This window comes from Tachysurus fulvidraco, chromosome 24 (assembly GCF_022655615.1).
Source record: "Tachysurus fulvidraco isolate hzauxx_2018 chromosome 24, HZAU_PFXX_2.0, whole genome shotgun sequence".
Taxonomy (NCBI): Eukaryota; Metazoa; Chordata; class Actinopteri; order Siluriformes; family Bagridae; genus Tachysurus; species Tachysurus fulvidraco.
The window spans coordinates 7,444,253-7,468,391 of NC_062541.1; the positions used below are offsets into that span (position 1 = coordinate 7,444,253).

A 24,139-nucleotide genomic window follows, 5' to 3' on the forward strand; every position below is an offset into this window, starting at 1 on the left:
TTTCTTTTTGTTTATAGTTACACTTGATTCCATAGGTAAGGCCTGTTATCATTTTATTACAGCTATAAATAATCACTCCGGCCTTTATTTATTATCTTTTGTGAAGTTAGTTATACACGGACAACCTAACTAAATAAAAAAATAAACAACAAACAAATAAATAAACTATGTTAGTTTTTAATATAGACACAATAATGCATTAAAATGAAAACACTGACTCAATCCTGCTGTTATAGAAAATTAATCAACGTTGCAGAAGAAATGCAATAATCAAACATGACAAACAACCTCTTTATGCACTCTGCTCTGAAGACCACTAATAAGGACTCATGCTACATACCTTCTCTTGGGCCAGTTGTTCTTTCAGAGCTTTGCTATCACTGATGGGCATGGCCTGGATGTTGTTTTGCCGTTGCTTGGCATCTGTAATCCACTGAATGAGCCATTCATAGCTCTGTCTATAGTTCTGCATCTGCCTACCCAGTAGATCTAGCTCTCTCTGGCGCAGCTTGAACTGAGCAAACACAGCCTGCCAGCGCTCTTTTAAGCTTGTGACCAACTGAACATAGTGATCCAGTTCAGCATCCCGTTCACTGTGTACATGAGACATTCGCTCATTTACCACCACGGCATCTTGGAGTTCAGCCTCCAGACGGTCAAACACTGGTTTATCAGACTCTGCTTCTGAGCATAGTTTCTATATTTGAAAGAAAAACAGCATCTGTTTATTTCGTCCAAAACGAGGCACATCATTTCTGTCTATATATATTATAAATATAATTTCTATCAGCAGTCAGATAGTAATACTATACTTTTAGATGTGTTTGGTTGGACTCCAGCTCTTTCTCATTGGCAGGCACTTTGTGGACATCACGAAGCTGGTTCTCATACTTCCTGAGAACATCTTCAGCCCCTTGTGTGCTGCGGATTACCAAGTCAATGGTCTTTAGTCTGTGATAAAAGAAAAAGATTAGCAGGAGTTTCACATAAAGTATAATTCAGACATTTCTTTATATATTTTTTATTTAAAAAATGTGTAGAATGTGTATAATGACTGACTTGTCCAGGTAGACAGATGAGAGACTGTAAACATGTGCCATCTTCTTCAGGGTGATGTCTAGCTCTGAGCGTAAGACAGGTGCTGATGTGGCCTGCTGAGAGGAAGCCAGTGCTGCCTCACTCTGCTTAACCACTGCATCAAGGTCTTTCTTTATGTCTTCCAGCTCAGACTGCACTTTCTGTTTAGAGAAGATAAAGAATAGAAGGTTCATGTATATAAAATCATACAGATGTATTAGCGTAACTGTTACTTAAAGGTGACATTAATGAGATGCTTAAGAAAATAGTTTAATCGTGTTTCTCATGGTTTTAGTATTAGATCCAGTTCTCAAATGTTATCAAAGCATTAAAGCTAACAAAAAATGACCTTTATTTGAATACTACACCGATGTCTGGAGGCAATATGTGTCGTGTTTTACAGTCTTTACCTACAATATCTCTCTCTCTCTCTCTCTCTCTCTTTCACTCTTTGCTTTTCATTCTCTTTTTTTAAGATACATGCTTATGATTATGCTTGTTTAAACTACAGTGCTATGTAACTTAAAAGCACTATACCAATAAAATTGAAATGAATGACATACATTTATGGAGTTATCTGCAGAAAAGTCACCATTTCAGTCAATACTTAACTTTCTTTGGCCACAGTTTCACCTTGCGTTTTTTCCCAAACTGCCACAAATATTTGAAAATGATTTTTTAAATCGAAACTTTAAAAATATAAAGTATAGCATACGTTGTGCTCAGTGGTTCTCTGGGCACAGGCTTTCAGAGGCTCTTTGTCCACCGACTGCCTGAGACGACTAACCATACGCGACTCGCATCCCTCCAATCTCAGTCTTAGGTTCTTTATTTGAGTGATGTAGCTCTTACACACAGACTCATCCTGCTCTCCTGCATAGGAAATTGACAGTGGGGTAAATCAAAGAAACCTGACTCAAGACAGTCAAAACAGCAACACAGCAGATAACAATGAAGTATAATTATTGCAGTTTAAATCTATAGCACACAGGCACAATAAAAAAACAGGACGGTAATTCATTCACCATCAGTAAGAAAATATTATTTGAATATTAGTTAGTCTCTTCAAAATTGGACTCACAAATTTTAAACTTCATGCAAAACAGACATTGAAGCACGCTGTTTAATATAAGAACAGATGTAGCAAGTAGCCATGCTGCATGATAAAGAACTGGGAAAACACACATAATGGAACGAATGACTAAAATGTGGATGCAAATAAAAAAAAAAGAAAAGAAATATAATGCTAGGGTTGACAATAAATGCAGTTAGTCAGATTTTAAACCAAATCTGTAATCTTTACCAGCAACTTTGTCTTTGGAGGTGGAAAGAGTTTCTGAAACATGAAATGTACAATTACAGTCTGATGTATGAATATAAAGCGTTATAATCAGGGAGATTAGGCTGGGCTGGTTACATTTTCCACTTATATTTGTGATTAACAACAAAGTAAGGAAAATGAACTCCATGCTTATAGCACAGTGGGAATGTAGCGGTACTGACTTATGGAATGAAAATGTTCTCAAAAAATAGTCCACATTTATAACACACCTGAGATATAACAATCTTCTTACACCTACATGAACTGTAAACATTTTAGAGAAGAGTTCCCTAAATTTATTTAACACATTATCTTACATGGATGAACGAATAGCTTCAGCACATTAAGATTTACATTACCAATATTCCTGCCATTTAAAAAAAAAGTTAATGGATATATTTATTAACCTGTATAAAACCATGCTATTATGTAATTTATGTAGTTTTATGTAAGTTATATATTTGTTCATCATAGCTAATTCAGTAATTAATGTTAAGAAGTGGACTGGAGCATGTAATAGACATGGAAGCCTGACCATTTACTCACCTTGCTCCACAGATCGCAGCAGGTTGTCATAGTGCTGTGAGGCATTGTTATAAGCACTCTCAGCCTGCATGCGCTCATCTGCACCGAACAACTCAGAGTCCTGGCTGTCACGCATGAAGATCTGATAGTGCTGCTCCAAATTTTTAAGAGTCAGACGGTATTCCTCCACCTTCAATGTCTTGAACTGAGTAAAGTGAAATGTGAAAAGAACAAACAAAAAAAATCAGGACTGCACAGATGGGTCAGATACAAGATAATAAAAATTACATTCCACATATAACTATAAAAATACTTTTAAAAAGTTTCTAACCATGATAAAGTTCCATGAATTGATGAAGTGAATGTCTCTCATGAGATACTGCCAGGAGAGCAGACTTTTCATGTCCACATGCAACTTCTGCCAGAGGATCATCAGCTTCTGCAGACTTGCATCCAGACTAAAGCACCACAATATAACAGATTACAGTATGCTCTAATATAAACGGATAATTACTAATCCTGTTAAAGAGCAACTCTCACCACCAGCTGAATATTAACTAATATAATATGTTAATTCATATATAATCAACGTCATATAAAACATAAATTATATGTTATCTAATTTAAAAAATTGAAACAAAAGTAAATCTTCACCCAGAGCAGCTTTCCACAGCTTCTTTGTTGGTAGGTGGGATGATGAAGCAGATGGAGGGGACGGTGGCTTCATTTCCATTTAAGCTCCTAACCTTCCACTTAAAGGGCTGGGAGTTGTTCAACAGCACACACTCATCTCCCCTGTGTACTGTAATCTAGAACAACACATGGACCACATCAGTGTAGTTACTAAACCATCCTAAATAATGCATGCTATGTATTATTTAATATAGTTTTAAAACATTTTTTAATAAAAACACATGCTGTGCTACAGGAGTTTCAATCCCACATGCAGACACGTTATAATTATTATAATAATAATTTATTTTTTATTAATTAATAATATTCAGTACTTTGTATCCATTTATACTTTATATATATTTAACTATAAAGTCAGTACGGCATTGACATTACTAGTTGACATAGTAAGTATCTCTTTCATACCTCTATTTGTTTGAAATCACACACAGCTTGAATGGGCAGTTTGCCTTTAACTGGAGTGGCAGGATTTCTTGGTTTTAGCTGGATAATATTCTTGGCTCTTCTGTTTAGACCCTCCAGATGAGTCTTAAACTCTGCAAGATGTTCCTTTTCATCCTGTGGGCCGAAACAGATAAAAAAAATATTATTTTGGTGAAAGTTTCCACATTCTTGAAGAACATCAAGCTTCAACAGAATCCTAGGTCATTACAGTCACACGGATATATTATAACCTGTTGAAATTTTTAAGCAACTAGTAACTTCTAAAACTGCTAAATCTAAAACTGCTGACAAGGTCAGGGCTGGCTCAAAAAAAAAAAGATCACTGCTCATTGCTCTAGGCAGTTCATACTGATATGCCTAAACTGTCCCAGCTGCTAGATGAATATATAGAAACGTAGGGTTCTCACCGCAGCGTCCTGCAGAAGGTCCTCCAGACGTGTGACAGTAATGGAGCGGTCACAAATATACTTCTTCTTCATTGTCTCCTGAATCTTCTTCATCTTCTCCTCTGCCTCTTTCACATCTGCGAAGAACTTTAAACAGCGTGCAAAATTGATTTAACCCTAACAGCCATTGTCAGGAATTAAAATCTGATATAATACTAAATTAACTCTATAGTAGATACCTGAAAGTAGGCAGTGTTCTCTTTGAGGTGAGTCTCAAGACAACAGCACAGCTGCAGTAACCAACTCCACTGAGTCTGCAGAGCTGCAGTGAAGGCCTGTGAAGAGAAAAAAATTATCATTAATGATTGTCTGTTCTAAAAGGTGAACTGAGGATGAAGCAGTGCTATTGTCAGGACTCAGCCCGGACTTTTGGCCATGTGCTATTGTTTTTGTTCTTTGTCACGTGTCTTCTCCAGCCTTGTTTACTCCTCCCCGTCTCTGCACACCTGTTCCCTATCGTTAATTGTTATAGCATTTAACTGTGAATCATCGTCATTGTTTCCTCGTCTTTTGTCCTGTCTAGTTTTCGTCTGTGTTCCTGTCTTGTGTATTTTAGTTATTAAACCTATTTATTTGAAGCTATCCTGCATCTGGGTCTGTCTTCCTCCCACCGGTTGTGACAGCTATTTACTTCAAATCCTGGTCTATAAAGTTAGTGCTAAATTCTAAATATGGAACACTACTTAAAACAAAATTTTCACTATTTGCTAATCGATGTTTGCTAATCGATTTGCTATATTTTCTATACGGCGCTCTTGACATAAACTTCCGATACTCAAATTGGAGTGTGGGAAAAATCACATGCCCGTGAAGTATAACTGAGGGGTTTGCAGTTTTATATTTTGTTAGTGGGTGGAAATTCAATTAAATTCAATTCAGTTTAAATGTCATAACTACAAATTAAAATGTATCGCTAATGAGCAAGGAATAAGTGAAGGTGGCAAGGAATTAATACCTGAGATGGTTTTAGTAAAAAAATGTTAATATCACAATCCATTCTTACCAAAAATTATATTTGTTAGTTTTTATATTTATTAGCTTGTTTGACAGGACACTAGAAATGAATGGTTTAAACAGAAATTTTATTAACTCAAAAACAAGTAGGCTTAAAAATAATATCAACCTGGACCCACTGTATTCTTCTGCTGGAAAATCTACATGTGCTTAAATTTTTAATTTAAATTATATTCATAAAATGACTTTATTCTGACCAGTTCTGTTGAATTGTTGTATTTTACAGTTAAAGGCATCCCTGGATAGAAAGACTGCATAAATATGTTTTGTCTGTACAGTAAATACAGTTTCTACTGAGTCCCCTATTTTCTGTTACTTACAAAGCATATAGATTTTCACACATACACCAAATGTAGATCTGTATAGACCTTTAGTTCTGTTTAATATCATGTAGCTCTGTATTGTTTTTACTGAATGTACTGTCCTGGAGAAACATTGTTTTATTTCACTTTCTATTATATCTTCTGTAAATGGATGAAATGATAAGAAAGCCACTTGACTTAGCATAGTTTACAGTATGTGTCCCACCTCTATAGTGCTCCGAGCTGGATGGCCTTCCTTCAACAGTTTGTCTCCAGTTGCTTGAACGGTGTTCACTCTTTTCTCCCTCTGCTCCAGATCCCGCATCAGACCCTGTCACATCGGATACATCAAGTTACACTCTCAGACATCAATTACACACTGCTTTTATTTTCACATATTACTGCAACCACTTTCTTCTTTTATTCCTTTGCAGCATTTATTAGTGTAGCAGACACACCGACAGGGTTTTCCAGTCTCCATTGAACATATATCTTAACGTTATTAAAAAGAGTCAGTACCTGAAAGATAATTACACCACCGCAGGTGATTATGACACAAAATCCTGAGAATATATAAGTATTTGGTAGAAGGACTAGGCCTACCGAGTAATTATCCTTCTTGGTGGTCATGTTGGTATTGCGGTCACTCCAGTCATAGTTCACCTCTTCCTCCTCTTTCTCATTGAGCCACATCAGCTCTTTAGTGGCTGCTACAACAAAAGCGTGTAGTCCGGTCAGATTGCGCAAACGGGCCTTTGAAGAATTCTAGCAAAGAATAAAGATGAAAACAAGACAGCAAGAGATTATATATATAAAAAAAATAAAATAAAAACTGTAACAAAAAATTCTATTCTTATGTAGTCAAAGGTTTATTGAGCTCCAATAAAGAAAATACATTATAGAACTGCATGAGCTCACAGCTGAAGACCTACCAGAAGTTTGTTGTACTGCAGGTCCAGCTTGGCCAGGTAATCCCTGTACGCTTGTTTACTAGCAGGGGTTAACTGATTCTAAAGAGAAAACATGAAGAAAGACATTATTGTAGACAGATGTGATTAATTCATGCTAGAACTAAAACACAATTGCAGGTCTTAATAATTGGCATGATGAGGATGTGTGATAGAGATACCGATTATGACTCTTCTCATTCCACAGTATTTCTTATTTTTTTATTCAAATTAATTAATTAAAAATAATAATAATGAATTAATTACAATTAATTAACAGCACATCAAAGTTGTTATTATTTATATATATTATTTACTATCATATTAGAACAGTTAATTTATATAAATCTGTGAAATAAATTATAGCTGGCAATATGATCAGAGCTGCTAGTATTTCTTAGTATTAGTACAACAATCCACCAATATCCATATACTCATCCACCATTGAGAACATTGTATAATGACATAAATCATTAAACTCACCTCATCTGCTCGAGCACGTTCAATCTTAGATTTGAAGTCCTCTATAGACTGATGTAGTCCACGATGGCTACCTAGATGAGACTCAACAGAGGGCAGGTCTGCTCCCCACTCTGAAGTGTCCATGCGTCTCTGGTTCTCCTCCACCCAGGCCAGCAGGTCCTGGATGTAGCGGAGCGTGACTTCATCCAGCTCAGGCCGTGAACGCTGAGGAGACTGGTGCATGCTTGAAGACATGGACGTTTGCACAAGGGGCACCTGAGACACTGTCACTCCAGACTTCACACGGAGGTTGTACTCACTACGCAGGTTTACCAGACGCTCATGGAGACGGTACACCCTGAGAAAAACATGTAGCGAGACATATGAAATATATGTCTATGTCCACATACACTATTAGTTAAAAGTCAAATGTTTGTAATAACATAAACCAGTTATTTTGGAAATTCAGTTGATTAGAATAATATAATGTAATTTTTAACATAATTTGTAAACACTAAGAAAAAATAAATAAATAAATGAGATAAAATACCAAAATTTGCAAATCAGTGATCAAATTATGTGCACAGGATCCTGGGCATAATGGATGGTGTCTAGTACTGTTCAAATATTGTAAAATATATAAATATATATCTGACCTCATGTTTTCTGTACTTTGTTTCCTGTTAATTTTTGATGTATTTTAATTGTTTATGTTGTATGGTTGTATTTTCTAGCATTCTGAGATCAAATGTTACGTTATACAACTTTAGATTGTACTGACCGCCTGTACATCTGCTCTGCCTGCAGATGGCGCCCATCCTTCAGCAGCTGCACATCATTGAAGAGGAAGCGGATCATGGTCTCAGCTTTATCCAGGTCTGTATCGATCTCTGCTGCGTGCTGAACAGGCTTTCCAGCTCCCAGCAAGCGCACATCCTGCCATTACAGAAATGAATATAGCCATAAAAACAGAAATATAAACATATATCCATGTTCTTTATTTCTTCAATTAGTTAACAATATGTCCTCTTACATGCCTTTAAGCTGTTTTTTGTTTATTTGTAGTGAAAGTGTATGTCTGTGTGTCGTACCCTCTGCAGCAGTGTTTCCACTTGGTTAAGCTGCTCCTCACACACACCTGATTCCATCTGAACCTTACTGACGACCCTCTGTAGCCGCTCCAAACTGTACACATTATACACATATGCATGGCTGCGATGTTTACAACTCTCTACAACAGGATGTAGTGCATTAAGAAAATAATAAAAGACAGGATTGTCTCGAAGCAGAATTACTGTTGCTACCTCCTACTGTAGCTCCGCTGATCAATGATTATTATAAAACAGCATGTTCTGTCTTGTTGAGATGATTTTACTGCATCCTTAAATAGCTCATGCATAGCTTAGATAATGACTGAAGAAATGTTTGGTTAATATTTTAACCATTCTTTGTCTTAAAAAATGACGACTTTTCTATCACTAAACTAAACCATGAAAATTCAAAACACAAAAGCAAGCCTCTGACTATCAACAACTTCAGCACATACTGTACTGTACATTGTCAAAGACTTACACCCTTTTCTGGCGAAGCAGATATTCCAGTCCATGGCTGTAGTTCACAAACGCCATTTACCAACAGTTGTCACCGTGCTCTTTGTTTCGTTCTCAGTGCCGCAGCACAGCTTAAGCTTTCTTTTACTCTCTTATCCATTCCTACATCTACAATGGGTTCTTTCTCAGAAGCTACAGACCTACTGTCACAGTCTTGTGATATAAAGGGAGGATCTTCTAAAACATGGTACTTGTTTATTATAATATTCTAAAAACACATTTAATTTAACATTTAAGACATACACAGAATAAAGCTTCAATGTAAAGGTCCAACAGTCTTTTACTAGCTATAATCTTGGTAAAGGCAACAGGGGATTATTAAAACGCATGCACATTTTCTGTACCAAATCTATATTTATACTAGTCAACATTAACCCAAATGATATTACGATTTTGCTCATTAGAAAAGTTCCTTAGAATTATTATTAAATATTTCACCAGTGTTTCACCTATTCTACCATTTTCCAATTAATTTGCATGTTTTTAAGTTACAGACAAAAGGAGTAAGAATTCCTAAAAGGGATGAACCAGCAATTTTTGCTTTATATTTATTCTTTAAAGTGAAGATACTATGTGCATAAATTAGTGATCTAACCGTTCAAACTCGTTTTTGAGAAGTCTCTCTCGCTCAAGTATGGCTGCATGGAGTCGACCCCACTCCTTCTCCACATCGATGGGGTGGTAACCGGGTGGTACCTTAACCTGGCCAGATTGCACTGCACCCTGTAGATAAAACTGACTGTCAAGTAGAATAATTACATAATTACAAAACAACTGATAAAAAGTGGGGGTGAAAAAAAAAAAGAGTATATTTTGTGAGTCCATGTGTAATACATGATCACAATTTAATGACAGTTATCTGTGAGTTGTTTAGGGAACATAGAAACAGTGTCATCAAGTTGGATTTGGTTATTAAAAAAACAAGACCCCAAAAAAACCATGACCCTATTTTTAGAAACCACCTAGATGAAGCTCATCCTACTGCCTAGATGAGGTGGATTAGGTGCTTGACTACTAGTCAGAAAGTTGTGAGATTAAGCTCTTGAGCTAAGCTCTTGAGTAAGGCCCTTAACACTCAGTTGTATTAAATGGGATGATGAATGTTACTCTGATAAGGTAGTCTGCCAAATGCTAAAGATGCCAATGCTATGATTAGCAACCAAAACCCATTTCTATATGTAGTTACAACACTACAAAATGTGTGACAGTTCAAAATCTGTGAAGACATATGCAATGTACTGCAACCATATCAAATAAAGCTTAAGCATTCTACCACATGATGCATTGTATATACCTCAAAAGCCTTGTAAATATGTTTGGAACGATTTTTGTCGGCTTCCTTTGCTGGCAACTCTGTCTCCTTAAATTTGAGAAACTGGCGCCAAAGGACCTGGAATATCAAAATAGATGGTTTGAATCACACAATTTAGTTGTTTTTTAAAAGATACTAAATAATGATCAAATAGCATAATATAATTGTGTAATAATACAATACAATTAGAGCATGCAACTGCATGTGTGTATCATTTGCTTGTATTTTACTGAGCTGGTATCAGACCTCAATTTCCTCATAACTGTTTGGGAACTTGCTCTCCTCAAACACAACGATATGGTGTCTGATCCACTGCAGCAGCATGGTGACCAGCTCATAGTACTCCTGCCAGCGTAGTTCCAGCTCCTGTCCCATAACACAGACTCTTTTTATATTATACTTCAATGTGGTTTATTGTTTTAAAGATGTTCTGCAAGATGTAAATGAAAACTATAAAAAATTAAATGAATAAAAGAATGACGTGCTGTCTTTTAATAAAAAAATCAAATCATATTTGGGCTAAAATACATAACCCAACTGTTAATTATTTTTCTATGACAACATGTCCAGTCATATCTATGTCCAGTCCAAGTCCATCCAGCCCAGAGTCTCCTGGGACAAGGTCCAGGTTTCCCGTGACCCAGTAGGATAAGCAATTTAATGAATGGATGGATGGAACATGTCCAGTCAGCCTTAAATATCTGATTTAGACCAATAGGATAAACATGAATGAGCATGTTTCTGAACTTAATCTAACAAATTGTGAGTTTTGCTTAGAAGTAAATGGAGCAGAATATGATTTCTTTCTGTATCCAAAAAACAAAAACAAAAAAAACTCACATTAGCCTGAACTCCATCTTGTACATCAGGAACCCTTGGCATGACATCATACAGGGAGGAGACGTATGTAATGATAGACTTCTCATCAGGGTGTGGTACATCCACATCTACTCAACAAGCAAAAATAACACAGTGGATTAATAAAAGAGTATGCATGTAAAAGAATATCACACATTAATGGCATAAATCTGACAAGCAATCAAGTAATCAATATTCTTGCTGGTTAGCTTCAGCTTCACTGAAATATATCTAGCTAGTTATGCATAACTTTAACTAATCAAAATTTGTACTTTCATTGTGTACTTTGTTGTGCATACAGTATGTTATGTGTGACGTTATGATCTACTTTATAGTTTGTTAGTCAGCTTGATATCATTATGGCTTATCTATTTAACTTCAGATAACACATCATTTTCCCTATTTACATAAATTATTTGTCGGCAACTGCTTTCAGTATAGATAATTATGACCAACACAATTAAAGATAACCAGCAGCTCTCTGTTATTCATTAATGCTGCAAAGTTGCAAACTGCTTCTCAGCTTGGCTATCTAGTTATAAAAAAACACAACATGAGCTACTGTAAGTAAGCTACACTTTCTCTCCCCGTCATGTATAATAAATGATATAGTGTTCTTAGCTGTATTCTAATGTTAGCCAGCTTGTTAACCAGCTTATATGGCTGGTTAGTTATAAACAATATAAACTGAGCTAACTACACTACAGTTCCTGTTAGCTAAAAGGCATTAAAGTGCCTTTTAGCTAACTAAGCTACTTTCAAATGTACATACTGTAAATGCTGCACAGTATTTTGTTGGTTAGCTAGCCAAAGCATGTTATTATTTATGCTAGTGTCTATTAACAGATGTATGTTGGCTCACATTATGTTCACACCTCCATCTGCCTTATAAATAAATTGAACAACTCACATTCGTTTTAACAATTAGGTATATGACATATATACTATTTGTCACTAAGCTACTACTCATATTATATTCCATGTAATCATTTAATTTGTTTCTACAGGCAAGGTAAATTTGTGCCAAAAACGAACAGGTTGTATTAAGAAATTGCTCAGCCTCAGGAAATGATCATGTTTACCTTCTGGATCGAGCAGGCGGGTGACGCCCAGCTCTCTCTCCGCCATGCTGAACGCCTGCTCCAGGTTCTCTAGGTTTGTCTGTCTGTACACCTTACTCATGTCAATCAAATTAGGCCTAAGGCACACACAAGAAATAAATCATGAAATCATGTCAGAGCAGGCTTTAGAGGAAAGCAGAGATCCTAACAGCTGCCAAAAATGATATACATGCTAGGCATGTCTTTGAGAACAAGGGATAAAACTTTAATAAACTTCACACAGCTAGAAGATATTCTTGTCTGTTCTACATGCTACATTTGATTAATGCAATGCTTCATACATCAAAGTATATCAGAAACTTTGAGGTCACAATCCTGATGCTGAAAGTTTTTCTTGTGATTTGAACAAATCATTTTACTCCATGAACACTCACCTTGCCAAAAAAGCATAAGACTATAAACAGCAGGCACTTACATGCTCCAACTACTTCAGTAAATATGAACAATTTAACCATTTCAGAGCAGTTGATTTGCATTGAAGATGATAAATTCTAACACAAACAGTACAAAACATCTGATAGATTTTAAATTGATGTACCATTAGCGCATGCATTAGCTAATGCTAGCTAGCACAGGTAAAACACAAAGATTTTTCAATACAATATTTGCAAGTGACTAAATTACTAAAAACTGTCCGGGTTTCTTTAAAACGCCAACAAATGAACTCAGCTGATGTTGAATTATACCCTGCCAGGATTCCCTTCATATCCCTTTGTATCTAACGGTATTGTCATTCATGGGAATGTAAATTCACATGTATTAAATTAGTTCTTACAATTAAACATAAATCAGTGATGTAATTCTAGGTCTACAACTTTGCTCTCCAACATTTACAAGTCTGCCAAAACATTTGAATTTCACCCAACAACTTATTTCTAAGAAGTAACATACTGCATTCATACACTTGACTGCTTCTTTGGGTGTAGTAATAGGCTTGCATCCCAGCAGGTACCACATGAGCAGGTACGGCATCAGTATAATATGCCATTCGGTAGGACACTTTGTTCACTGGGGAAAGCCGTTCCTCCGTGCTTAGCTCAAACTCTCCACTCTGAGATCCACAGTTGGAATGAGCCTCTGGACTTAGCGACTCAGAGTCAAAAGATCCCTCAGAGAGCACGGATTCACAAAACATGACCACCCGATCGTCCAGATCACTAACTGAGCCATGAGCGCTGCTCGATGAGCTACTGCGCCTCTTCGTCCTGCGAAGCTTTCTTTTCAGGCTGAACATCGATGCTGGGTGTGTGGTGGGTATAAACAAACTTGTCTGTGGAAAGTCTTCAGATAATATCCTCTTCTTTTATGTTAAGAACATCATTCGCGCAATCGGATCATCCATATCTTCTAATGATGTTTCTTGTTAGCAACATTCAAATAAAGTAACATACACTAATAACTTGTAACTTGCACTGTGTCTATTTTTAAGAAATAAAAAACCTAGGAAATAGAGCAGCAGGTATTTCTCCTAAGACAGAGGCATGTGCCGTGCAAGAACATGCAGGGAGTTTAAATTACAGCCTCTGGGAATACTTGGCACTTTTTTATACTACGCCCTCGTATAATTTAATATGATGTTGCATTAAGTGTGTGAGAGACAGAGAGAGAGAGAGAGAGAGAGAGAGAGAGAGAGAGAGAGAGAGAGAGAGAGTGAGAGAGAGAGAGAGAGAGTGAGAGAGAGAGAGAGAGAGAGAGAGAGAGAGAGAGAGAGAGAGAGAGGGAGGTAATTTGTAAGACCACACATGAGACTTGTGCTCTGTGGATATCCTTTGTCAAATTATTCTGCTGGATCCCACAGTTTATATAATCATAAAGTCAAACCAAAATACATTGTGTTGCAGCCCCAAAAAAAGGCTGTTAAAATCTTTCTTTCTTTCTCTTTGTTTATTTATTTATTAATTTATTTATTTCTAGCATTGTTTGATATCTACTTAAACTTTTATTTTTTTAGACAATAATTTCTGCTTGTTGTCTCGTTTGAGTGTAAAAACAAAATATTTCATGTAGTTTTGTATCATACAATTATAAATTTTTTTTCACTACAATTGTACTTTTATATTTATTTCGTTTTTAATTCCTACAACAAATCAAATAGTAAGTGGGATAACATCATTTTATAACCTAAAAGTATCTCCTGAAACACATTTGATGTTTTTTTTTATTATTATTTCTTTTTTTAAGTTAAAATATTACCTTATTAACACATGCAGTGCATGGTGAGAGTGTGAGCTGTAATTTGTACTAAAAGTACCTTCAACTGATCTCTTTCTCACCTGTGTTTGTGGATGATAGCATTAAAGAGCCTGCCATCTCTCCAGCTAGTGGTGAAGTTGTCACAGCGCAGACCCTGGTAGCCCTCCACCATGCGCTGAGACCAGAGCAGCAGCTTCTCCTTGGCTGTCATGTCATCAGACTGACCATTTACCTGTATGTCTGAGATCTGGAGGTAGATAGATAGATAGAGAGAGAGAGAGAGAGAGAGAGGGAGAGAGAGAGAGAAATAAACACAGTATATAAAATGGCTATGAGATTTAGCTGTGAACCAGAGTGGTCTTGAAAGTAGCAAGGGCTTGGTGAAACACCTTAAAGAAGGAGTTGGGAACTTTCAGAGCCCTCTACTGTCCAAAAGGTGAATTGCGATAGCAGTGAATGAAACATTAACATGCCTTAAACCACAGTGGTCTTGAATTCTTAAATCTGACAGGTCAGAAGTTGTTAATTAATTTTTTTACGCTCATTGCTCTAACAATAATGCAGACTGCAAGACGTGCAGTTCTTTATTCAATTAAAAAATTGCATAGATAGATAGATAGATAGATAGACAGACAGACAGACAGACAGACAGACAGACAGACAGACAGAGAGATAGATAGATAGATAGATAGATAGATAGATAGACAGACAGACAGACAGACAGACAGACAGACAGACAGACAGACAGACAGACAGATAGATAGATAGATAGATAGATAGATAGATAGATAGATAGATAGATAGATAGATAGATAGATAGATAGATAGATAGATAGATAGATGGCAAAATAGCATCCACAATGATGATAAACTGATTCCACATGGTTCTGGATTATACCGCAGGACAAAAAAATTACAGCTTCTTGTTTAAAAAAGGGTATAAAATATCCTATAATGACACCCTAGTTCTTGTTGCTAGGATACTGTGCTTGGTAAATATGGCAGCTAGTAGTGATCATGCGATTCACACAAAAATGTCTTATGATCAGGGTGATGTTAGTCTTTTAGGCTCTTGGTTGTGTTTGTTTGTGAGTGTGTGTGTGTGTGTGTATGTGTGTGTGTGTGTGTGTGTGTGTGTGTGTGTGTGTGTGTATGTCTTTGTGGTTTGCAATGATTCATAGTCAGGATTTCCTTTCCTCTCAGGATCACTTCTCCCAGGCTAAAACTGACACCAGACTGGACTTTTATAAGCGTGTCTATAATCGTGCGGCTGATGCTGTTAGGGAACTTATTGACGTTGGTTTAGTTTGGCATTTAGGGAAGTTGGTTAATGTGGCATTGAGTCCTGTACAATGTGACTCAGACATGATGGAAACATCTTTTCACTTCAGCTTTTTCAACCAAATGGCCGTTTAACGGCTGCACAATGCCAGTATCCACAGAAGAAGTCTGTGTTTGGTTACCTATACAGAACAGAAGCCAAACAGACATGATTAGGTTTAGTGACACAATGCTCTGTGTGGTTTTGTGATCCAGACCTTTGAAGCCTATGCAACTGACAAAAGCTGCATGAGTTTATCTTCGCAATCTAAATTCATTTACAGCATTTACACATTAACACACCCATGCCAATAATAAAAAATAGACAATGGCTATATTATCGCCTAGCCGACAATCATTAAAGAACTGGAGAAAAAAAACCATCAGAAGTCTTATGAGTCATCAAACTGCCATGCCAACATGCCCACACCCTCTTCCTTACAGGGAACACTGAGTCAGTGAGGCGGATGGACGCTGCCTCAGTCCGTAATCCTCTGCATTCCTGTTTAGCAAATCTTTTTTTCCGTCACTAAACAAACTTCCATTGACTAAAACCAACAATTGTCTTAATTTGAAAATAAAATGAATAACTTTTATTTCAAGCTTAAGCTGAACTTTTTTGATGCACTTTTTCTAATACAACCTCCACTACATTTGTGCAATAAATGAAATCAAGCTTTCATTGTTTCAGAGGTGTTTTCAGTCGAAAACCGTCAGAAAAATGAGAAATAAAAAAAAAACTAAATACCCAGGGCCTGTATGCAGAAGTAAAGCTGGAATAAATGGTCCATTAAGTCCATGTGAACATTTTTATCAAAAAGCTTTAGCACTAAAATATGTTGGAAAGACTAACAACAGTGAAGCGGGAACAGGGCCAGACTAGCAGACTTCATTACAATTCAACACAACATATGTGAGGATTATATCATACCATACCTGGAAGTGAAGGATGATGGTCCATATTAGCCCAAGGGTCAGCTTCGGGTTTCCATCTGCAATGTCATCATTCCTGATGTTCACCAGTTTGACCTGGAAAAAAGATAAAAGAAAAAAGAAACACAGTCATGTGGCATTGTGTAGTGTAAAGGTTTATATAAATTCAAATAAATAAATAAAAAAAGATGTAAACAATTTAACCCTTGTGTTATATTTACTCTTTGGACCCTCTGGTACTGTTCAGGGTTATAATAGGGGTTTTAAAAGTCCTTTATATATATTGTCTTTATCTCAGTCCCAAACAATCAAGGTTACATTTGTGATTAATATTTGCAATTACTAGATCACATTTAACAATATACCTGTAATTTGTTTTGTGATACAATCATAATTTGTCTCAGAAAAGAGACTATAACAAAGACTATGGTGGCATAAATCTAGAATTTATTTTTAAGGGGAGCAAAGTCTTAATTAATGTTTCTAATTTTAATGAACAACGATAGAAACACAAGAAACAAAAGGTTATTGCAGTTTCTGATTCATGTGGATGATTTACAACAAATGGAGTTTTATAAATAAAAAAAATAATTTAAGAATGTAGGCTTTCTTGTACCTGTCTATGTTTGAGGAAGTCCAGGGCGATCTGGACGTTCTGTAGCTTGTGGAAGCGCATGCGACCCTTCTCTCTGGGCTGTTGGACAAAAAAATATAAGAGTGGAAATCAGTGATTAATCACTGAGATAAATACTATGAATGGTTATAGTTTGACCAAACAAAATTTGGTCATTTTTGCATTTTGAGAAACATACACTGCCTGTCAAAAGTTTCTTAACTCCTACCAGGACACCTCAATTGGATAAGGCCGGGTGAAAAAAAAAAAACACTTGACAGGCATTGCGAGGTAAAATATTATTTCAACACTTAACAGTATACTATAGATAATAATCGAATCCCTAAATCAATTTACCATAACATAAGTACGTAAAGTCCACAATGAAATAATCACCCAATTTCTATTCTTAAGCATATCCATTCAACTTAAAGCCTTATATCTCTAAGGTGAACTGGGTGTAATGCCACAATGAATATGCAATGCATGAGAAGCCATCTGGAACATTGGAGGTGGGAATGCACTAGCATACAGTCCAGACCATGCACTGGCACTCATGACAATAACCAAATGTTCAGTCAGTCAAACCTGAAAGCGCTACATCAGACTCCAGACTGATTTCAGTGTATGATGTAACAAGTTAAGTACATGTCTCCAAATAGTATTATACAAGCCATGGTGTATACAAATGAAACATTACTAATTGAATATTGCTGATCGTTTACAACAGTACAGTAATAATTAACACTGAGCACTGCTGAACACTGGTTTCATTGGTTTCATCATCCCTATATTCATAAGGTGGGTAGTATTTAACTCAGTTGTTTCTATATGTATCATTTTAACTAATGCTTCTGCTGATCTCAAACATGCTCAATATTCATTTAAATACTTGATATCAATCTCAAATATTATTTCTTTTCCATATTGATTAAGACAACAAATCATGTTTCTCTGTACTCCAACTTCTAGACATGAAATGAACAATCAGAACACAATTCCAAATATTTTATGCTATTTTAATAAGATGAATAACAATACTACTACTACTACTACTACTACTACTACTAATAATAATAATAATAATAATAATAATAATAGTAATAATAATAATAATAATGAGAGGATGATGTAACTGGGTTGGTTAGGTTGGAAAGGATGGGTATGAATGCTAACCCTGCTAACCCTGTCCCAACCTTAACTTTAACCTCAACCTTTCAAATGTTGCATATGACATGAGCTGTGAATTTGCAGGTGTGAGACCATAATAAAATTAAAAGAGAAAACATATTCTGAATTTCAGCACTTGAGTACCTAAAAAGGGCAGATACTTTTAAACCTTAACTCAAGTACACTTTTGAGTCATTTCTGACACATTTTAAATAAGTACAGTCTAATTCAATAATTGTGACAATTTCATGTGACCAAACAAAGTTAGCCTTGCTTGGCCACTTCATTTAGCTCCATCGTTTAAAGATATACAGGTTATAATATAACTTTCCAGTTTAGAAAGTCTCACACAACATACTTTTTGTAAACCCAGGCTGGTTGATCAGGCCGGCCAAGCATAAATTACTTCTTAATCAAAACTACCTGAGCTCATTTTTGCAAGGGGCAAAGAACATTCACAACAAGACACAAGACAAAGGAAGTGACATCATGCACAGCCCAGGTCACCTGGGAGTGACGCATGCCAGACCCCCTGAGGAGGCGAGTCAGAAGGTTCTAGACCCACTCACCAACCGTGAGTTCCTGACAACATCACGCTCCCTCGGCTACCCCAGCAAGAGCATCGCAAGAGAAGAGGCAAAGGCAAAGGGGTCAAGGTTAGGGCAGAGGTCAGCCAAGTAGAAAACTGAAAGGTCAGGGGTGGGCAAAACCAGTGCAGGGAGTTGAAACAGGGGCAGAAAACACAACATTAACATGTTAAAAGATGTGCAACACAAGAAAACCTGTGAAAGTAAATGTAATTCAACTGGGCTTTCATAATTCTGTCTTCACTGTGTTAAGTCAACACATGCAAAAACTTGGTGAAAGAACAAAATGTTAAGGGAATTTAACATCTGCAGTTAATTAAGTGGTTAAATAAAGTCTGAGGGTTAAATAGAGTATTGTGCGGCTATTGTGAGTAAGGAAGGAGTTGGGTTTATTCAAGGACAAGAGTAAAGTAAGTAGAAGGATAAAAAGGTGCAAAAAGCAGGTATCCATGTAAGAGGTTTTGCTGCAGGATGCATATCCTGTGCAAGATCTTTTTTTTTTTCATTCTGAAACTGATCCAATTCAGTGCTGAAGGACTCACCAGCGTTTCTCCAGACAGCACCTCCAGCAGAGAAATGAGGCTGTGGCCATCTCGTAGATCCTCGTACAGGTCTGTGATGTGCCTCTGAGCCTGAGGTTAAAAATATACAGAGAAAGCAATAAGTCAAAGAAACTTTCAATTCAAGTGGTAACATGTTTTTGTGATGTAGTTATTATTCACAATATGTCAACATTATATATGTTCTGAGGTGAACATCCATAAAAAAGGTATATTTATGTTATAGTCTTGTTATATATATATATATATATATATATATATATATATATATATATATATATATATATATATATATATATATATATATGTAAAGTTCTCAGGAACTCATGGTCTAATGGCAACTTGAATTAAAAAATATCCTGTCATTAAGATCTTAACCATCTATTCTGATGAATTTGTGGTTTAAACTTGCTTAGACTAACAGTTCTATATAGAAACGTGCTGAACAATTTCATTCTAAGGGACTTGTGGTCTAAAGTGTCAAATGACCTAAACATCTGTGTATTTTTGTCATGAACCACTCATATTCAGAAGCATCACACTGTTCAGACCAAATCAAAGCAGTAGGTCACAAGCCTGTTCTTTCATAGATTTAAGACAACACACAACACAGCAAATCAACTGAAAGAAATCACTGTCAAGTATGTTAATAACTTGGATCTACATTTACTATTTGCTGTCAGTATCCCCAGAGCAAAAAATAAATAAATCAATAAAAATGGAACTGAAAGATTTCCTGTTTCTATTAAAACGCTAAAAGCCTCCTGCAGAAGAAAACGAACTAATATTAAAAACAGAACATTATTATCAAATTATCATCACGACTGAGATGTCTTTGGGGTTTTTTATACAGTATGAGTTCTATATAGTTTTTAAATATAAGCTCACCAGCCTATGAGGTTTGAGAGAATAATCTGGTCTAAAATGAATAAACAAACACTTGAACACTTGTTTCTCCTACAAGAGGCCCAAGCAGTGAATACAGAACAACACAAGAGGAAGGCGTGTGCGTTGAAGGTGCATGAGACTAACCACAACACATGCAGATGAGGTTCAGTCAGCACTCAGTTCAAACACTTGACCTACCTCTGCTTTCCAGTGCTGATGGAGATGGATGGAGAAGGATTTTAATAAAGAGACAGAGAAATTAAGAAGAGAGAGAGAGAGAGAGAGAGAGAGAGAGAGAGAGAGAGAGAGAGAGAGAGAGAGAGAGATGGGAAGATTGGGATTTATGAGAATAAAGATATGAAAAATGTAAATGTAAGAAGACAAAGTAAGGAATGCAGAATGAGGACCATGATGAAGTTAAAAATAATAAAAAACCATAACAGGTAACAGAAGCATTTATTTTCTAATTGTTGTATGATTTAAGTTCAAAGCTGACAAAAACTCACCTAACTATGAACAGATTTGTTATTTATTAATTATTTAAACATTGATGCAAACTGATCAAATCAGACAATAAAAAAATTACCACATGTGCCGTAATAACGACCTCCCCTTAGAAAGCCATAGAGAAAAATTAATTTACATATTACACATATTAGACATTTTAGGTATTCGGTTAGGCTTGGTATAAAAGAAGCCCTAATTATTCCTTATTAATTTAAATGTTAATAAATAAACCCCAAGCATAATACTATTTCAAATTGAATAGGAAATATCTTTCTTTTCATCTTTATCATGTTGGCAAATAAAATGAAATAAATTAATGAATTAATAAATACTAAAAAACTACTTGTATAATTACTATTATTTTTTTTTTTATCTTTATTTTTTATTATTGTTTGTATTGATTTCATGATTATATGAGGAACTACTTCTTTAACTGTTGTGTATAAATGTAATCATTTGTAATAATAATTTATTTAAACTAGTAATAGTTTGGTAAATAATTCTAAAGGGTTGCTATTAAGGGAATTCCTGGAATTTGCACTTAAAGATTATAAACAAGACTCTAAACATCTTAAAGACTTTTTTTAAAATGTCTCTGGGCCTAAATAACTACTAGGCCGATTAGACAGGTCGCTGAGGTCACTGAAGAACTAGTAGGAATCCTTTAGGATATAACTGGATACAGATGGAAAGGATTCTATTACAAGCGCCTAACTGCTGAGAGGCAAAGTGTAGAATGACAGATCTGTTCAGTATGGGACACTAAAAATAAAAAAGAAAGCTTAATAGTAGAATACAGTAGAATGTATTATAAGAATAAGAGTTATTACAAACACTGACTATGTTGTGCAGATCATCACATGACGCATGAATAATAGGAAAGATTTTGTCTTTCCCTCATATACAAGGTATTTGCATCTCTGTGGTTTGTGGGCTACTAGGAACAATGAGGGAAATGTGATGCGTAATTTAAATACTGACAGCCCCAAGCTGCTTAGCACCTGCGGGGCAGATGGTGAATTCAGGCGGCCATGAATAAAATACATTGTGCTTCTGCTAGGATCTAAAACCTGACCAGATGTGGATGACTCACACACATGAATACAGTACACACACATACAGTACAGCAAGCATACATTTATGGATTTAGATACACCTACTGTACATGCTGACACACAACTGTACACAGTTTCAGACACAAACTTCGTATAAAAGATTAGACTCAAATCAATGTATATTTAAATTTGCCGAGGGCTTCACCCTGCCTTTAAATGCATTCCTGTCATTTTAGTACATAATAATAGGGAAACCAAAGAACGTGCTTTAGCCAGAATGTTAAATATAGGTTTAACAGTTAACCTTCTGCTCATTTGCTATAATTATAGCTGTAAGTTGCTGAGTCCACTGCATCTGAATTTCTGTTGCTACAAGGTTTTAAAAGCTTTTTGCAGTAAATCTAAAAAATATACATTTGTTAAAATTATGCAATATAAAATATTATAACAAATTTCCCATGCATTATGCTTGTATACTGTTCATTTATAATACCAACTACAAAACAAAGTGTATTTTTATATAAATAAACCTTATATAATTAAACCTTAGAACTGAATTGTGGGTTTATTCTTTCAATTCTGATTTCAAGAGAAATTGTTTTTGTATCGTAAGAATTAAAACCAAAAAATAAAACAGGGCTTGGAAATGAGATCAAATCAAACATAATATAATAATTTATTAAATTTTTATTTCATGTCCCCTTTTAATATTTTACAGTAAAGTATTTAGCCTTTTTGTATGATTTGTATAAATACATCTTAAACTTAACCGAGTAAATGTGTTGATGCTGCAAATTATAATTCTATACATATTCTACATTTTGTCACAAGAAAATGCAAACATAGCATGTAATAATGTGTGTAATAATACCTTCATAAGATGCTTGTTCACCCATTTGGTGAAAGTCTTTTTCTGTACACGATCACGCTCATCTGTAGAGGAAGAAATGAGAACGAGAAAAGAAAGAGAAAGAGTCACATACGTAGTAGAGCATTGAATAGAATTAATTGAAGTAAATAATACACAAAAAATGTACATACAATGTCACTTAAAATGCAAATTTCCTTTCCCATATGCAAATATGGCAGCATTTTAATGAAAGAATATGAGAAGTCTTATTTTTGTTCCTAATTTAATGGAAAGACTGAAGTACACACTGGATATAATTTGTTCCATAAATTCCATAATTTAATGAAAAGTACACAATTCGGTACACTGTGAGATGAGCAACAACCAGTTCTTTATGTCATGTTTATTTTTCTTTCTCCTTGTATATATATATATATATATATATATATATATATATATATATATATATATATATATATATATATATATATATATATATATAGAGAGAGAGAGAGAGAGAGAGAGAGAGAGAGAGAGAGAGAGAGAGAGAGATCTAATTTAATCTTATCAATATTTATTTATTTTACTTGGCACAAGAAAGAATATGATGCACAACTGAAGCACTTCTCTAGTCATAGGTTAAATCAGGTACTCTTTTGAAAACAATGACCAGTATCCATGACAACAAAGAGATGTTGTGCTTCATATACTACTCAATTCATAACAGTGTGAGGTGAGCAAATCTCAATAGCCATGTCTTTATCCTATGTTTTTGTAATCATGGCACTGTATTACGATTCTTCTTACAAATCGATTCTTGATTCCATTTAATAATTCTTTACAGGTTTCAAAGAAATCACAAACACTCAGTAAAATATACAAAATACTCTTATCCTCACAAAAAAATGTACATTATAAAAGACAAATTTTTAAATATCTTGCATCTAAAATCCGTTTTCTTTCTTTCTTTTTTTTTTTTTTACTGTTGCTACGGAAACCAAAATGTATTGGCCTTGTGGTTAGCACTACTGTCAGAGCAATTTCTCTGCAACCTCAAACAAGTCAACATTAGCAAAAACACTAGGTTTAAACCAAATTAAGATATTTTTAGTTTTATTTGTTAATATCTTGAACACCAGCTATTTCAAATGCACTGAATTTTTTGTCTCTTAGCCTGCACAGAATTCCAGGCCTGCATATCTGTACCTGTCCATACCAGACCACTCAGAGCAAATACATGATTTAAGATCTCATCACTCCATTCCATCCCAAATATAGATTTGGCCACGGGCAAAGTTAGACTGCTATCTGACATTTGGAATTTTTTTCTT

The 24,139-nt window shown here is 35.4% G+C and overlaps 1 protein-coding gene across 19 annotated transcripts in view; it reads right to left on the bottom strand.

Annotated features, from left to right (window-relative positions):
- Window positions 1-24,139, bottom strand: part of pleca (plectin a) — a 101,690-nt gene that overhangs the window by 13,874 nt on the left and 63,677 nt on the right. For 6 of the 19 annotated variants that reach the window (XM_047807688.1, XM_047807694.1, XM_047807699.1 and 3 more), the window contains 29 exons: window positions 22,830-22,891; window positions 20,595-20,609; window positions 19,491-19,580; window positions 18,931-18,966; window positions 17,195-17,272; window positions 16,582-16,674; window positions 14,406-14,572; window positions 12,094-12,209; window positions 10,994-11,100; window positions 10,400-10,519; window positions 10,136-10,231; window positions 9,437-9,564; window positions 8,323-8,416; window positions 8,013-8,167; window positions 7,253-7,589; window positions 6,755-6,832; window positions 6,426-6,587; window positions 6,049-6,153; window positions 4,686-4,781; window positions 4,468-4,593; window positions 4,022-4,174; window positions 3,578-3,732; window positions 3,255-3,381; window positions 2,945-3,128; window positions 2,381-2,413; window positions 1,793-1,950; window positions 1,060-1,238; window positions 813-951; window positions 341-697 (listed from right to left, as the gene is read on the bottom strand). In XM_047807688.1, the coding sequence (XP_047663644.1) occupies window positions 341-697; window positions 813-951; window positions 1,060-1,238; window positions 1,793-1,950; window positions 2,381-2,413; window positions 2,945-3,128; window positions 3,255-3,381; window positions 3,578-3,732; window positions 4,022-4,174; window positions 4,468-4,593; window positions 4,686-4,781; window positions 6,049-6,153; window positions 6,426-6,587; window positions 6,755-6,832; window positions 7,253-7,589; window positions 8,013-8,167; window positions 8,323-8,416; window positions 9,437-9,564; window positions 10,136-10,231; window positions 10,400-10,519; window positions 10,994-11,100; window positions 12,094-12,209; window positions 14,406-14,572; window positions 16,582-16,674; window positions 17,195-17,272; window positions 18,931-18,966; window positions 19,491-19,580; window positions 20,595-20,609; window positions 22,830-22,891 (3,746 nt within the window). The remainder of the gene's footprint in view (window positions 1-340; window positions 698-812; window positions 952-1,059; window positions 1,239-1,792; window positions 1,951-2,380; window positions 2,414-2,944; window positions 3,129-3,254; window positions 3,382-3,577; window positions 3,733-4,021; window positions 4,175-4,467; window positions 4,594-4,685; window positions 4,782-6,048; window positions 6,154-6,425; window positions 6,588-6,754; window positions 6,833-7,252; window positions 7,590-8,012; window positions 8,168-8,322; window positions 8,417-9,436; window positions 9,565-10,135; window positions 10,232-10,399; window positions 10,520-10,993; window positions 11,101-12,093; window positions 12,210-14,405; window positions 14,573-16,581; window positions 16,675-17,194; window positions 17,273-18,930; window positions 18,967-19,490; window positions 19,581-20,594; window positions 20,610-22,829; window positions 22,892-24,139) is intronic. The other 13 variants (XM_047807689.1, XM_047807700.1, XM_047807704.1 and 10 more) reach the window with 5 other exon arrangements.